The 12,767-nt window shown below is 37.0% G+C and overlaps 1 protein-coding gene across 1 annotated transcript in view; it reads left to right on the top strand.

Moving 5' to 3' along the window:
• Nucleotides 1–10,730, top strand: part of gmppa (GDP-mannose pyrophosphorylase A) — a 12,533-nt gene extending 1,803 nt beyond the window's left edge. The window contains exons 3-12 of the mRNA XM_015400451.1: nt 65–168; nt 349–541; nt 635–694; nt 782–912; nt 3,583–3,717; nt 3,884–3,981; nt 4,066–4,112; nt 5,987–6,079; nt 6,588–6,756; nt 10,475–10,730. Of these exons, the coding sequence (XP_015255937.1) occupies nt 65–168; nt 349–541; nt 635–694; nt 782–912; nt 3,583–3,717; nt 3,884–3,981; nt 4,066–4,112; nt 5,987–6,079; nt 6,588–6,756; nt 10,475–10,575 (1,131 nt within the window). The 3' untranslated portion in view covers nt 10,576–10,730. The remainder of the gene's footprint in view (nt 1–64; nt 169–348; nt 542–634; nt 695–781; nt 913–3,582; nt 3,718–3,883; nt 3,982–4,065; nt 4,113–5,986; nt 6,080–6,587; nt 6,757–10,474) is intronic.
• The last annotated feature ends 2,037 nt before the right edge of the window (nt 10,731–12,767 follow it).

Below are 12,767 nucleotides of genomic sequence, written 5' to 3'. Positions count from 1 at the left end.
AGTTAAATTTTCATCCTGTTGTAAAATATCCTGTTATGATTGACTACTCTTTCCCCTTTTGTAGGTACCAAATTTAAAGGAGATTTTGCTTATTGGCTTTTATCAGCCAAATGAAGAACTGAATCGCTTCCTGTTTAATGCGCAGCAGGAGTTTAAAATGCCGATCAGGTAAAGGATGGAGCTTTGGCTTTTATCACTGGAGAAGTACAGACAAAAATATGACTTTTTTTATTTTTATTTAAGTGCCTTTTTAAAAGTTATTTAAATGTATATAAAGGTGGAGTTTTGAAGCTAGTTTAACTGCTAAATAATTACAGGTACCCCTTTGTTCTCCTCTCTGCACTGCAGGTATTTACAGGAGTTTGCAGCCCTGGGCACTGGAGGAGGCATTTATCACTTCAGAGATCAGATTCTATCTGGCAGTCCAGAGGCTTTCTTTGTTCTGAATGCTGATGTTTGCTCAGCATTCCCTCTCACTGAGATGCTCAACTTCCAGAAAGAGCATGGAGAGCCAAACAGTTTTGTTATTCTAGGAACAACGGTGAGATTTTACGATTAGCAGCTGCCGTCGCTTTACTCCAAATTATTAAAACTTTTCTTCAGACTGTTAAGGTGAAAACTTCTCCCCTCTCAGGCAAACAGGAAACAGTCCATGAATTATGGCTGCATTGTGGAGAACGAGAAAACAAATGAGGTATACACTGACCCTTATCTAGTCCATGCAGCCATTAATCAGTGTTTCAACTTTAAAAGAGATAAAAATTTGCTTTTTTTAATGCAGGTCCTGCATTATGTGGAAAAGCCCAGCACTTTTGTTAGCGATATTATCAACTGCGGTATATACCTGTTTAACCCAGAGATCTTCCAGCACATCGGCGCCGTCTTCCAGAAGAACCAACAGGACATGTTGCTGTAAGTTGTAGCACCTTCTCTGTTCCGACGGTTTGTGTCTTTCACTGCATGTCAAAACCATCTTCCCTTTTCTTTGGTTCCCTTCATACATTTACTTTTTTCCCTTTCCTTTCATGCCATGTTTTCTGTTTCTTTATACAATCGTCAGCTATCCGTACGATGGGTAAGTTAGTATGATTAGGTTGTGTGGTGTGACTTTAGAACAACAAGAGGTAAAGCATGAGGTGGATGAGATGGCATTGCTTTCTGTGTGAATTTCTCCTGCTTTGTAGTTTACAGCATCCTTTCCTAAATTATGCTTTGTGTTTGTTGTTAAAGCTTTTAGCTATAATATTGTCTTGTGTTTTGGGAGGTTAATCACTTTGTCTGTGAACCAGAAAAGTGAATATATAAATCCTTTTTATTTAAAAAGAATCTATTCATTTTCTGAAAAGCAAACTAGCTGGGATCTGTCTGAAGAAAACAAAGATTTCCAACCCTAACAAACACCTTTCTTTTATTATAATTTTTACAAGCTGATTATTAAAAGGCCCAAAGTGTCTCAACTTAATGAATAAATCTTTAAAGAAACTCTGATTGATTGATTGACTGATCAATCAATATGTTTGTTCCTTCCTTCAAACTGTCTCCTTTGCCAAAGTTTCCACTTTAAGTTTAATGCCTTCACTTGTGTAAAAACTTAGTTTATTTATTTTTAAAACCTATAACATCCTTGAATGTTGTGTTTTGCGTCCCCAGTTTTAGAATTACTGACAGTACTATGTATGAACTAAAAGTGTAATAATAAGTTTATTAAACAATACTTTCCTTCCAATCCTTCCAAACATGTAATCATAATGAAAAGTAAACTGAAAATAAGCCTAAAAATAAATGGGTACTAAAGGGTCAAACTGACCTGATGTATATGTGTTTGCTCTGGAATAATATTTACTTTTGGAGTGATGCGTCGGAGCAGACATGATAAAACTGTCTGTGATCTTTTAGCATTAGATTGAATTTGAAAATATATATATATATTTTTACTTAATTTTGCATTGTAGACATTTTTTTTTTCCCATTCACTGAAGCCCTTCTGCTTCTTAGACACTAAGACGCAACACAGATCTCAAGATTGGTACACAAAGGGCACTGAAGAAACCTCCAGAAAAGACCATGAATAATTCGCCTGCTAACATCAGTAGACCTTTATTGGGGCCGGGTGCTGAATCAGCAAACTTTGGTGCACATCAGAGATTCTTGATAGAAAAGAGAAGGCCTTTACTGCAGGGTCTCTCAGGGGCTGCTCTGCTTCTCACATCAACTCCTCTTTAGTGGGTCTTCAATTATGGGTGTGATCCTTTTAAAATATTCTTTTTCATCAATATTTAAGACTCTGTTTGATCTTTATGGTCTTACAATGCACCAAGCAAGATACTCTGATTGATATGGAAAATATAAACGCTTCTGCAAGTTTCTTTTTTTATTTTTTTGGGTTTACTGCTAAGAAGTTTCACCACAGCATCATCAAAGTCTGTATGCCTTTTATTTCCCTTCATTTTAACCTACAGGCCAGATTGATTTTGAGGAAAACTGATTTTATTTGTTTAATGAAACTGTGTTCTTTGGAGGTACCTGCGCTACTAAGAACAGTGGCATATATATCTATATAGATATGTATATATAGATTGATTGATTTTCAACTTTATTTGACAGGTTTATAGCTAATTTTGAACTCTGTCCTGGTCCAGCATATATATATATATATATATATATATATATATATATATACATACATACATACATACATACATACATACATACATACATACATACATACATACATACATACATGTCTGTGTTTGGATGTATGTATATGTATATTATTTCTTAAAAGATGTTCAAAACGTGTTTAGCAGGAAAACATAACTAGAATGTTGTCATGAGCGTTCAAATATCTTTTTTTTTTAAGGTTTAATATGTTTTCGTTTACTTGTTGTGCAGAGCAGGAAACTGCTGGAAAACAGTATCTGTACTGAATCAGGCTTAATTATTTTAATCTTCTCCTGTCCTAAAAATATATAAAAGAACATTTTGAAAAACAACAACAAGCATCTGCAGTTAGATGGAGGTTTGAGCCGTGTACCAATTTTTTTACAAAATCATTACTGGCCTTTCTTTTTTCCTGGTTATACTTTTTTTTTTTTTTATAACCAGCATAATGATTTTTGTCAGAACAAACCAGGTAGATGCCCCCTCCCTGTCTTCTTCTTTTTAAGTTAAGCGATGCTTTGCAAACACAGCAATACTTCGAAACTAAAATCACTGCAAGGTGTTCTAGTGCATAACCCAAAGCTTAACATTGCATGCTTCACCTCTCCTTTGATTTTGGTGTGCTTCATTGATTGCTTTATGTCGCCACATACAAGCCTGTCAAAGTTTTTTTATTTTTTTTATGTGGAAAAGTCATGAGAGCTCTAGTGGATTTGGACTTAATGCTAATTTACTTGAAGAAGAGATCTGAAAAGGAAATTGTGTGGGTTGTTTCTTCAAAACTGTCTTTAGTCCAGAAGCCACGTCATCCTAAATCCAACTTGTATTAAAGCAAACTTTCTCCTGGATTGATTTCAAAACGTTCTGTTTTTACCTGTTGTTTAACGTCTCAGCCTCAGTTTGATCATCTGTTTCATTCAGAGAGGAGCCGACCAACGGCTGGCACCGAGCAGAGGCCATCAGGCTGGAGCAGGACATATTTACCTCTCTGGCAGGACAGGGCAAACTCTATGTGTACAAGACCCTCAGCTTCTGGAGCCAGATTAAATCTGCAGGGTGAGTGAAATTCGTTTCCCCTCAACAATTCACAACCAACCTGGTAACAAACCTATTAACTCACTCATATTTGTTGCATCCGAAACTCTATAGAAGAAAAGAGAATCACATTTGTTGGTTCTGCTTTTATTTGCTGTTAAACTCTTTGGCTTGTTGTGTTCCTTAGGTCTGCAATTTATGCCAGTCGATTGTACCTCAATCAATATCACACGACTCACCCCGAAAGATTGGCCTCCAATAAAGAGGGAGGACCCAAAATAACTGGTATGGTTTATAAACTTGCTGTACATTTCCCCCCTAAATATCGACTTATACATGTCAGCTCACTCTCCCTTTCCTTCTGTCCAGGTAACGTCTATATTCATCCCACTGCCAATATTGATCCCACTGCTGTGGTAAGAACTGAATAGAAACAGCATACCTTTGTAAAAAAGGAAAGATTCAACTGTAGTAAAGAACAAGTGAAATAGAACAGAGGCAACCATAGTGGGGCCCAAAACATAGGCATATGGCCCCTCAATACTCCTGCAATTTCATTAATTTTTAATTCTTATTTATCCAATACTTACTGGTGGCTGATGGAGCTTAGATCTACAAGATGGTCTTTTTTATTGAGTTACTGATGATTTTGTTCCTAAAGATCTCCCTCTTCTAAAATTTTATGATCCAAATTAACTTTAGTCACTCTAATTAGATCAGTGAAGAGTCATATGAGAAACTTTTGCTGTTGTTAATGCCATCTCACTAGCTAAAATTAAACAGAGGGGATAAAAACCCAACCTGTCTAAAATATTATTGCTTCTAACACTTAAGCATCTTGGGGACCATCGTATGTCAGGTGTGGACGTCACCTGCAGGGAGACTCCAGCTCTGGCAAGCAGAGTGTATTTAAACAACAAAAATAAAAACCTTTGCAGTGTCTACAGTTCGCCCACTGAAACTGCATGAAAATACCTATAGTAAGAAGCTCACTGCTGATGATTCTGCATCCTTAAAGAATGTCTAGTTTTAGCATTGGACCATTTTGGTGCATAAATGTGGCTATAATTGCTACATAACTATTAAGTAAACCCAGTATCTTGGACATCTGTGCACAGAGTTAATACCTGTGCTTTAAAATGATTTAAAGCCTGTTTTTCAAAGTTGCATCCTATCTATGGAAAATGAAAACATGCCATAAGAAGCAATGTCAAATCTTAAATTTTTTTTGATAAAAATGAAAAGTATAACTTGGCACAATGTTGCTATTTTAGGTACCCAATATGTTATTATTCGATATCAAAAACTAAAAACCTCACACAAAAAAAATGGGAAAAGTAACCTTTTTATTAGAATCCCTTTTTAATAAAATAGTAGTTGGTTCAATTTTCATGTTTTCTAAGCCACAGCAAGTTTTTGGGCTACTATATAAAGCTTGGAAATCAACGCTAATTTTTACATTTTGAATAGAAAAAGCTTCCTGGATGGGAAACGACATGTCTTCAAACTTGGAAACAAAGTCCAGTGGATTTTTTGTTTTAACTTTTTTGGAATTACTATGACCTGGATGAGAATCTTCACCAGCAACTAGAATTTTGAAGAAAACTAAAGGCATTTTCTTTGCACAGCTGAAAGGTTTCATTTTGAATTATAAACATAAACTCTGGAAAATTTCATATAAAATATGCGATAATGTTGGTAAATATTACATTGACTGACAGTTTGGACCTATTCTGTTCTTTTTTTCTTTCTTTTCTCTTCCATTAATCAATCTAAGCCATTTAGCACTTATAATGTGTCCCATTTAAACATTTGTCAGCTGGAATAATGTCCAACCAGTTTAATGTCGTATTAGTATGTAAAAATCTAAGCCTGTTTCTAATAGAGTATAATTCCCAACAATTACTGCCTGCCTAGGCCATTCAGTAGGAATAAAGCATGTAATGATATTGAGCCGTTGATATATTTGCAATGCATTTTGCAGCTCTGAGACTTTCTGCAACCATTTTTCAGTTTGCAGCCAAAACCTTAAAACAGTCCATTTTTAAAACGAAGGGGGTCTCTTAATATTAGTATTCAGTGAAGTTTATGTCTTTTCCAGTTTAGGCCTGATCAGTTGCCTACATTTACCCGAATATTAAGTTAACTAGTGAACTGTTTTCCCATGGGTATAAACTAGGCTGTGGAAATGTTATCCACCCTTCTGATTGGAGGCTTTGAAATGTATTTATTGTGAGCAGATCAGTCTCTGTAGCTATTAAATAATCTTCAGTATTCATTCTCTGTGCAGTTGGGCCCCAATGTCTCAATTGGCACTGGCGTGACTATTGGTGCTGGGGTCAGAGTTCGAGAGTCGATTATTCTTCATGGTGCAACCCTACAGGTAAGTCATCCTGTGCTCTGAACTCAGGTTATTGGTTTTTATTAAATTGAATATTCTATACATTAGCACATATCTTTAAATTCTTCTTGATATTAAGTTGACAGACAAATGGAGCTAAAGGTAAACCAGTTTCCCATTAAGTGACATCTTTTATATTTTACTTCTAACCTTCTCTATCCTTCTCATCTGACATCCCTTACATTTATCAACACGCTCATCTGTCTGCAGAAATATTGTTGCCATGGACGCTCACAAAGATGTCACGGTTAACGATTCTCAGGCAGCTATAATTTAATCTCATGTCTCCCGTGAAGACCGGGGGCCATTTTAACCAAATTTATGCTGCTGGTGATTTATTGGTTTTCCTTGCAAAACGGCTTTAAGGGCAAATTCTTGGTTAATGTATTCCTATGAATAAACACTCGCTTTGATCTGTGTTAACATTATTTTGTTACAATTTCTGATGTTTTTTTTTAATGTTTTTCTCTCCCATTTATTCATTTTTCAGGATCAGTGCTGCGTTTTGAACAGCATTGTGGGATGGGATAGTACTATTGGCAAGTGGTCACGAGTAGAAGGAACCCCCAGTGACCCAAACCCCAATGACCCTTTCGCAAAGATTGACAGTGAGACTCTCTTCAGAGATGGAAAACTCACACCTTCTATTACTATTCTTGGTAAGTCTCTCTCTGTTAGTGGTGAATGTGTGACACCATCTTTGTCAGGCATAAATGAAGTGTAAAAAGTGAGCGGTTGCTCTGCGTCATTTAGTTTTTATTGGTCGCCTAATTACTGAGCAGGAAGTTCAGATCTACTTAATTGTATTTTAATGTCTCCCTTTGGTGTTTTATCCTTTTGTGTTAAGGCAAGAACTGAATCACAGACCCGACAAATAATGTTCACATTTAAATTGGAGTGTTACAACTGTTATAAAAATATCTTATTGCGCATGTAATGAAATAAAATGTTTAAGTTTCTTTGAAGTTTTTGAAACATCCATTAATAGATTTTTATTATCTTGTATATTTCTTTACAATATTTGTAACAGTTTAAATATTCTCTCCTTATGCAGTCTGAAACTAAAAGACTGATGCGATAGACCAACAACAAGTAGATTTAATGGGACTTTATGGCAGAATGTGTATTTCTATTTGACACTCTAAGACTATGGTCATGAGCTACTCTGAGGAACGTTTGGCAATATGTCAGCTAAGTGATGCTTAGTCACACATAAATGATGAGGGAACCTCTAGGATACCATTAAACTGCTCCAGACCAAGTAGAAATCAGCCAGTTAATGAGGAACCTAAGTTAGTTCACAGCAGGGAAGCTCAAGTCTAGTCTTTCGAAAGCTACTGTCCTGCAACTTTTAGGCTACATCGACACTGCAGGCAAATGCTGCTCAAATCTGATTTTCACGGCAGTCTCAATGACTTTGTTCAGCCATATCTGAATCAAAAAGCTAAATTATGTCTGTATGCAGATTCTCCAGAGTCCTGGTAATTATCAAAGTATTTGATTTAGGTGAGTTGGAGGCACATCTAAATGCGTGAGGCCAGGAGTTGCCCATTCCTCCTTTACAGGCTCCAGACTGATCTCTGAGTCACTGGGGCTCATCATGCTGTGCTTCGTGTTTTCTGTTCATCTCTGACTCACTAAAACAGGTTAACTTCTTTTAAAGTTTTAGCACACAAAAAAAACGGTTCCAGCTTTTGCAGATAAAATGTTGCCATTATCGGCTTATTTAGAAACCTCTGAGTGCAGCTCAGCGGGGTTCAAAGCAGACTTTCACTCAAAGTTCAGCAAATGCCACATTCTGTCTGAAAGCCACATAGTTGTGAAGAGGAATCACAAGGATGCTCGTTTTATTCTGTTCTTACTTTTTTTTTCTTTGCAAGCAGGACTTTTACGTCTTTTTTTCAGTGATGCACTTTTTCTTTTCACTTTTCAGTAAAGGCCATATTTGTGGATCGGTTGATAACTGTAATAAAGACACTCTTTACTAATTTGGATTATGGATTAAACATTGCTATCTGTGAGGGTGCTTTATAACCCATCAATTCTATCCATTTTTTTCTTGTGTTAAAAAAAAAGAAAAAAAGAAACATCACATTTAAATGCTGTAAAAATCCACCCTGGTTCTCCAAGGAAAATTTGTTGGAAAACAAAACCTCCTATATAAAGTTTTCTCTGCAGGTCAGCTCAAATTCAGACTTAGCTAACAGCTTGTTGTCTCTGTTTCCCAGCTTGGTGCATTCTGTGCCTCCTCTCTTTAAGTTTGGTCAGCTGGCTGCCTCCTCAGCAGTTGGCCATCTATCTTCAGCTCCTTATCTCACTCTCCTCACACTAACTTACTTAGGGAATTCATTTGTAAACCAAATTTGTGCCAAAAAAAATCCAAATAGCAATCCACTGCAATATATCCTTAATGTGATCACTAATCCGAGAGATCAGATAAGGGAAAGGTCGATGAGGTCTTAATCACAGTGACGTAATTATGCAACGAAAGACGCATTTTCATTTACTGTTAAGGTAGAGATAGGAGGGAAAAAACAGGCACCTAAAACAGAAGATTTTAATGTTTCATCTCATATGAATCTCCAACTGTGCAGAAGATATAGGCTGAGTCCAATTTTCTAAAAACATGCATCTGTAAAATGGTTATTTTGGATTTCTGAGCATGGGTCGAACCGTGGGTCGAAGACATTGGTGCTTCAGTTGTTCCGTCGAGGTTTCTCCCTTAAACCAACTCAAAGGATCCGTCTTCTGCATATTAATGCCAAGCATCTGCAAATCTGCCTTCAGCTTCCTGCCAAACTCCTGAAATTTCTTCCCTTTATTCTGCTGAGTATGGATATAACCCTGCCAGGTTTTCCCACACACGTCCCACGGTCTCTCTTTCAATTTATCTCTCTTTTAACAACCTAAAGTTTTTTTGTGTTTTTTTGTTCTGCTGCCTCTCAGGACCTGATTATCTGACATCAGGGATTAACAGATGTCAGTGTAACGTATCAGTAAAAAAACTAAAATTCTTATATCACAGGGAACTAAACCACAACAATTTACTAGATAGATGTTTCAGTGTCTTGCAAAAGATTCTTTTCAAACTTTTTCCACATGTATTTGCTTAACACTTAACATTAATTAATTTTACTGGGATTGTTAACTTGTAGGGTATCATGGCGTAGCATTGAATTGTGGGAAGGTAAACAGAGGATACATGGTTTTCTAAAGTTTTTGGTCTATTATGAGAGTCACAAGGGTTTTAGATTTGCAGGGATTTGCTTAAATATTCCCTTTTCTTTATTTGTACCAACAGCTTTTTTCTAAAACAGTTCAGGCTCGTTGGACCTCCATAAGAGTCAACCATACGAAGATTAAACTATGAAAATAGAAAAAAAAAAAAAGGGGGAAAAAAAGTAGCCTGATAAACCAGACTAAATGTGTAATTTAGTCTGGTCCGGATGAATGATACATCTGAACATTGTTGATGAGAACAACCCGTTGTTTTTCAAACCATGTCTGTGCCTATTGGCCAATGCTCAGACCAATGAGCACAACTGACTGTGACGTAGTAGGTGCGACAGAAAGCTGGTGGGGGAGTGTAAACAAACAGCCTGTCGGTAAAACGGCGAATACCTCCTTCTTAAAAATGAATTAGCGTAGAGCCTCTTCTTACTCACGTTTCAATGAAAACCCCAAGTCTAAGCCTTCCAAAACTGATTCCAAAGCTGAATCAAACGAGAATGTTCAATAGTTGTTGCAATCTTCCTTGTTGCGCTTTCTCCAGCGTCACACAGCTTTGTCTTTACGCCCTCAAAACCCCGCCCACTTTGCATCCAGAAATTCAAAAAACATCTCTGCGTTGTGATTGGCCCACCAGTTCTAGGGCCTGTGGCATTGATCGAGGCTAGACCAAACTGGCAGGTAAAAATTATTTTGGCTGCTGGTGGGTGGGGCTAGTTTACTAGGCTGGAAAAAAAGAATGAACAGACTTTGAAAAGAGACCATAGGATCCACTGAACATAATTCCAATAAATGATACTAAAAATTCTGGTTATTTAACACAATATGTCAAGGAAAATAAAAAGGGGTTTGAATACTTTTGTTGGGGGCTACATAAAAAAAAAAACAAAAAAACAGGCTGAAATGTTGTGTACATAAATTCTCATTAATTTAAATAAACCTCAAAAATGAACATTTTGCTTTAAAAGTATTGATCATCTTTATTTGGCTTCATTTTTCTCTAAGGTGACATTCTTATCACACTGACTCTGTTAGAGGATTCATTTAGTTTTAGTCTCAATAAAGCAGCCAAGGAGAGAAGTATTAAGGATCAGTGTAATAATTTAGTTTTTTGCTAGGGATTTGAAGCTCTTTGCTTTGTTTCCTCAGGTTGCAACGTGAACATTCCCTCTGAGGTGATAATACTGAACTCCATTGTTCTTCCACACAAAGACCTGAACCGAAGCTTCAAAAACCAAATCATCCTCTAGTTCCTGCTTTGGTCTTCTTTCAATCGACGATGAAGGATGCTGCTGCTGACCGACCTTTGGCACTAATGGAGAGTTACTGTACATAAGATTCTTTTTTAATGAATATGAAAAGCTGTCATTAAAACCGTTTTGAAAGATAAGTGCTTATATGTTTGTCCTTAAAACTTTATGAAACACTGGGTATCAACAACATTAGATGGAGGTAAATCATGCATGTTGATTCACCTTGAAAAGTGCCATGCCAGGATTTATTTTTTTATCATCTTCCCTCAACTGTAAAATCACTTGAGACAGAAGCGTTTGCAGTCAGCTGGGTTAAGCTTCTCAAGGTTATCCTTGACACTTTTCATTTGTCGACCTAAACATGAGAAGAGTAATTATTTTAAAATCAAAATAAACTTCTGGTAATTTAAATAAGTGATCACTTTTCCAAAACATTGATTGAAAGTTTTTGACAGCCTCCTTGTTAGTCCTGTGAAATTGACTACCATCAAAATAAATCAGCAGAGTTTAAGACTTGTGCTGCTTTCCCAAATGTGAACTTGCTCCACCTTCTACCATGCATACTTAAACAGGGCCTTTGCAATCACAGGACGGGCTGCTCCAATTTATTCATTCAGCTTCTTAACATTTACTTATTAAGCCCTCAAGCTCTCTTGATCGCTTCAGTACTTTTGTTCAAATTAGTGCAACACGAGTCTCTATTTGAGAAGAAAATTTCATTGCTTGAGCAGCTGAATAATGTTAATTCAGTTGGTTCATCTCAGTCTCTTGGCCTTTATTGCAGTTTGTAGGATTCTCATCAATGCAGCCAAAACCTTAAATGCTATTGCTATTTGAGGCACCCCTAAAACTTATCAGCCCCCCCATGTTGAACGTACCAATTAGATATAACGATCGAACAAAGAAAAAAGTCACAGTAACTGGATACACTGTAATGCTTGAGGTCTTTAATGTTTTTTATATACACAGTGAGGAAAATAAGTATTTGAACGCCCTGCTATTTTGCACGTTTTCCCACTTAGAAATCATGGAGGGTCTGAAATTGTCATTGTAGGTGTATGTGTCCTGTGAGACATAATCTAAAAGAAAAATCTTAATTCTATTTAACTATTTATTTTTGATACAGCTGCAAATATGTTTTTGAACACCTGAGGAAAATCAATGTTAATATATGGTAGAGTAGCCTTTGTTTCCAATTACAGAGGTCAAAGAATTCTGACAAAGGCCTGTTAGTTTCAAAATGTCCACCTCCACCCCATTTATAATGCTTAATTAGATGCACCTGTTTGAGGTCGTTAGCTGCATAAAGACACCTGTCCACTCCATACAATCAGTAAAAATCCAACTACTAACATGGCCAAGACCAAAGAGCTGTCCAAAGACACTAGAGACAAAATTGTACGCCTCCACCAGGCTGGAAAGGACTACAGGGAAATAGCCAAGCAGCTTGGTGAAAAAAGGTCCACTGTTCATTAGAAAATTGAAGAAGCTAAACATGACTGTCAATCTCCCTCAGACTGGGGCTCCATGGAAGATTTCACCTCATGGGGTCTCAATGATCCAAAGAAAGGTGAGAAACATGGGAGGAGCTGGTTAATGACCTGAAACGAGCTGGGACCACCGTTTCCAAGGTTACTGTTGGTAATACACTAAGACATCCTGGTTTAAAATCATTCATGGCACGGAAGGTTTCCCTGATTAAACCAGCACATGTTAAGGCCTGTCTTAAGTTTGCCAGTGACCATTTGGATGATCCAGAGGAGTCATGGGAGAAAGTCATGTGGTCAGATGAGACCAAAATAGGACTTTTTGGTCATAATTTCACTAACCGTGTTTGGGGAAGAAGAAGAATGAGTACCTTCCCAATAACATCATCCCCCCATGGTTCTGGGGTGGCCTAGCCAGTCTCTAGACCTAAACCCAATAGAGAATCTTTGGAGGGAGCTCAAACTCAGTGTTTCTCTGTCACAATCCAGAAACCTGACTGATCTAGAGAAAATCTGTGTGCAGGAGTGGGCCAAAATCCCTGCAGTATGTGCAAACCTGGTGAAAAACTACAAGAAACGTTTGACCTCTTTAATTGCATACAAAGGCCACTGTACCAAGCATTAAGATAGATATTCTCAGGTGTTCAAATACATATTTGCAGCTCTATCATACAAATAAATAATAGAAAAATAATACATGGT

This window comes from Cyprinodon variegatus, unplaced genomic scaffold (genome assembly GCF_000732505.1).
Source record: "Cyprinodon variegatus isolate N-32 unplaced genomic scaffold, C_variegatus-1.0 Scaffold1105, whole genome shotgun sequence".
In the NCBI taxonomy this organism is placed as follows: domain Eukaryota; kingdom Metazoa; phylum Chordata; class Actinopteri; order Cyprinodontiformes; family Cyprinodontidae; genus Cyprinodon; species Cyprinodon variegatus.
This window is presented reverse-complemented; position numbering and strand designations above follow the sequence as displayed.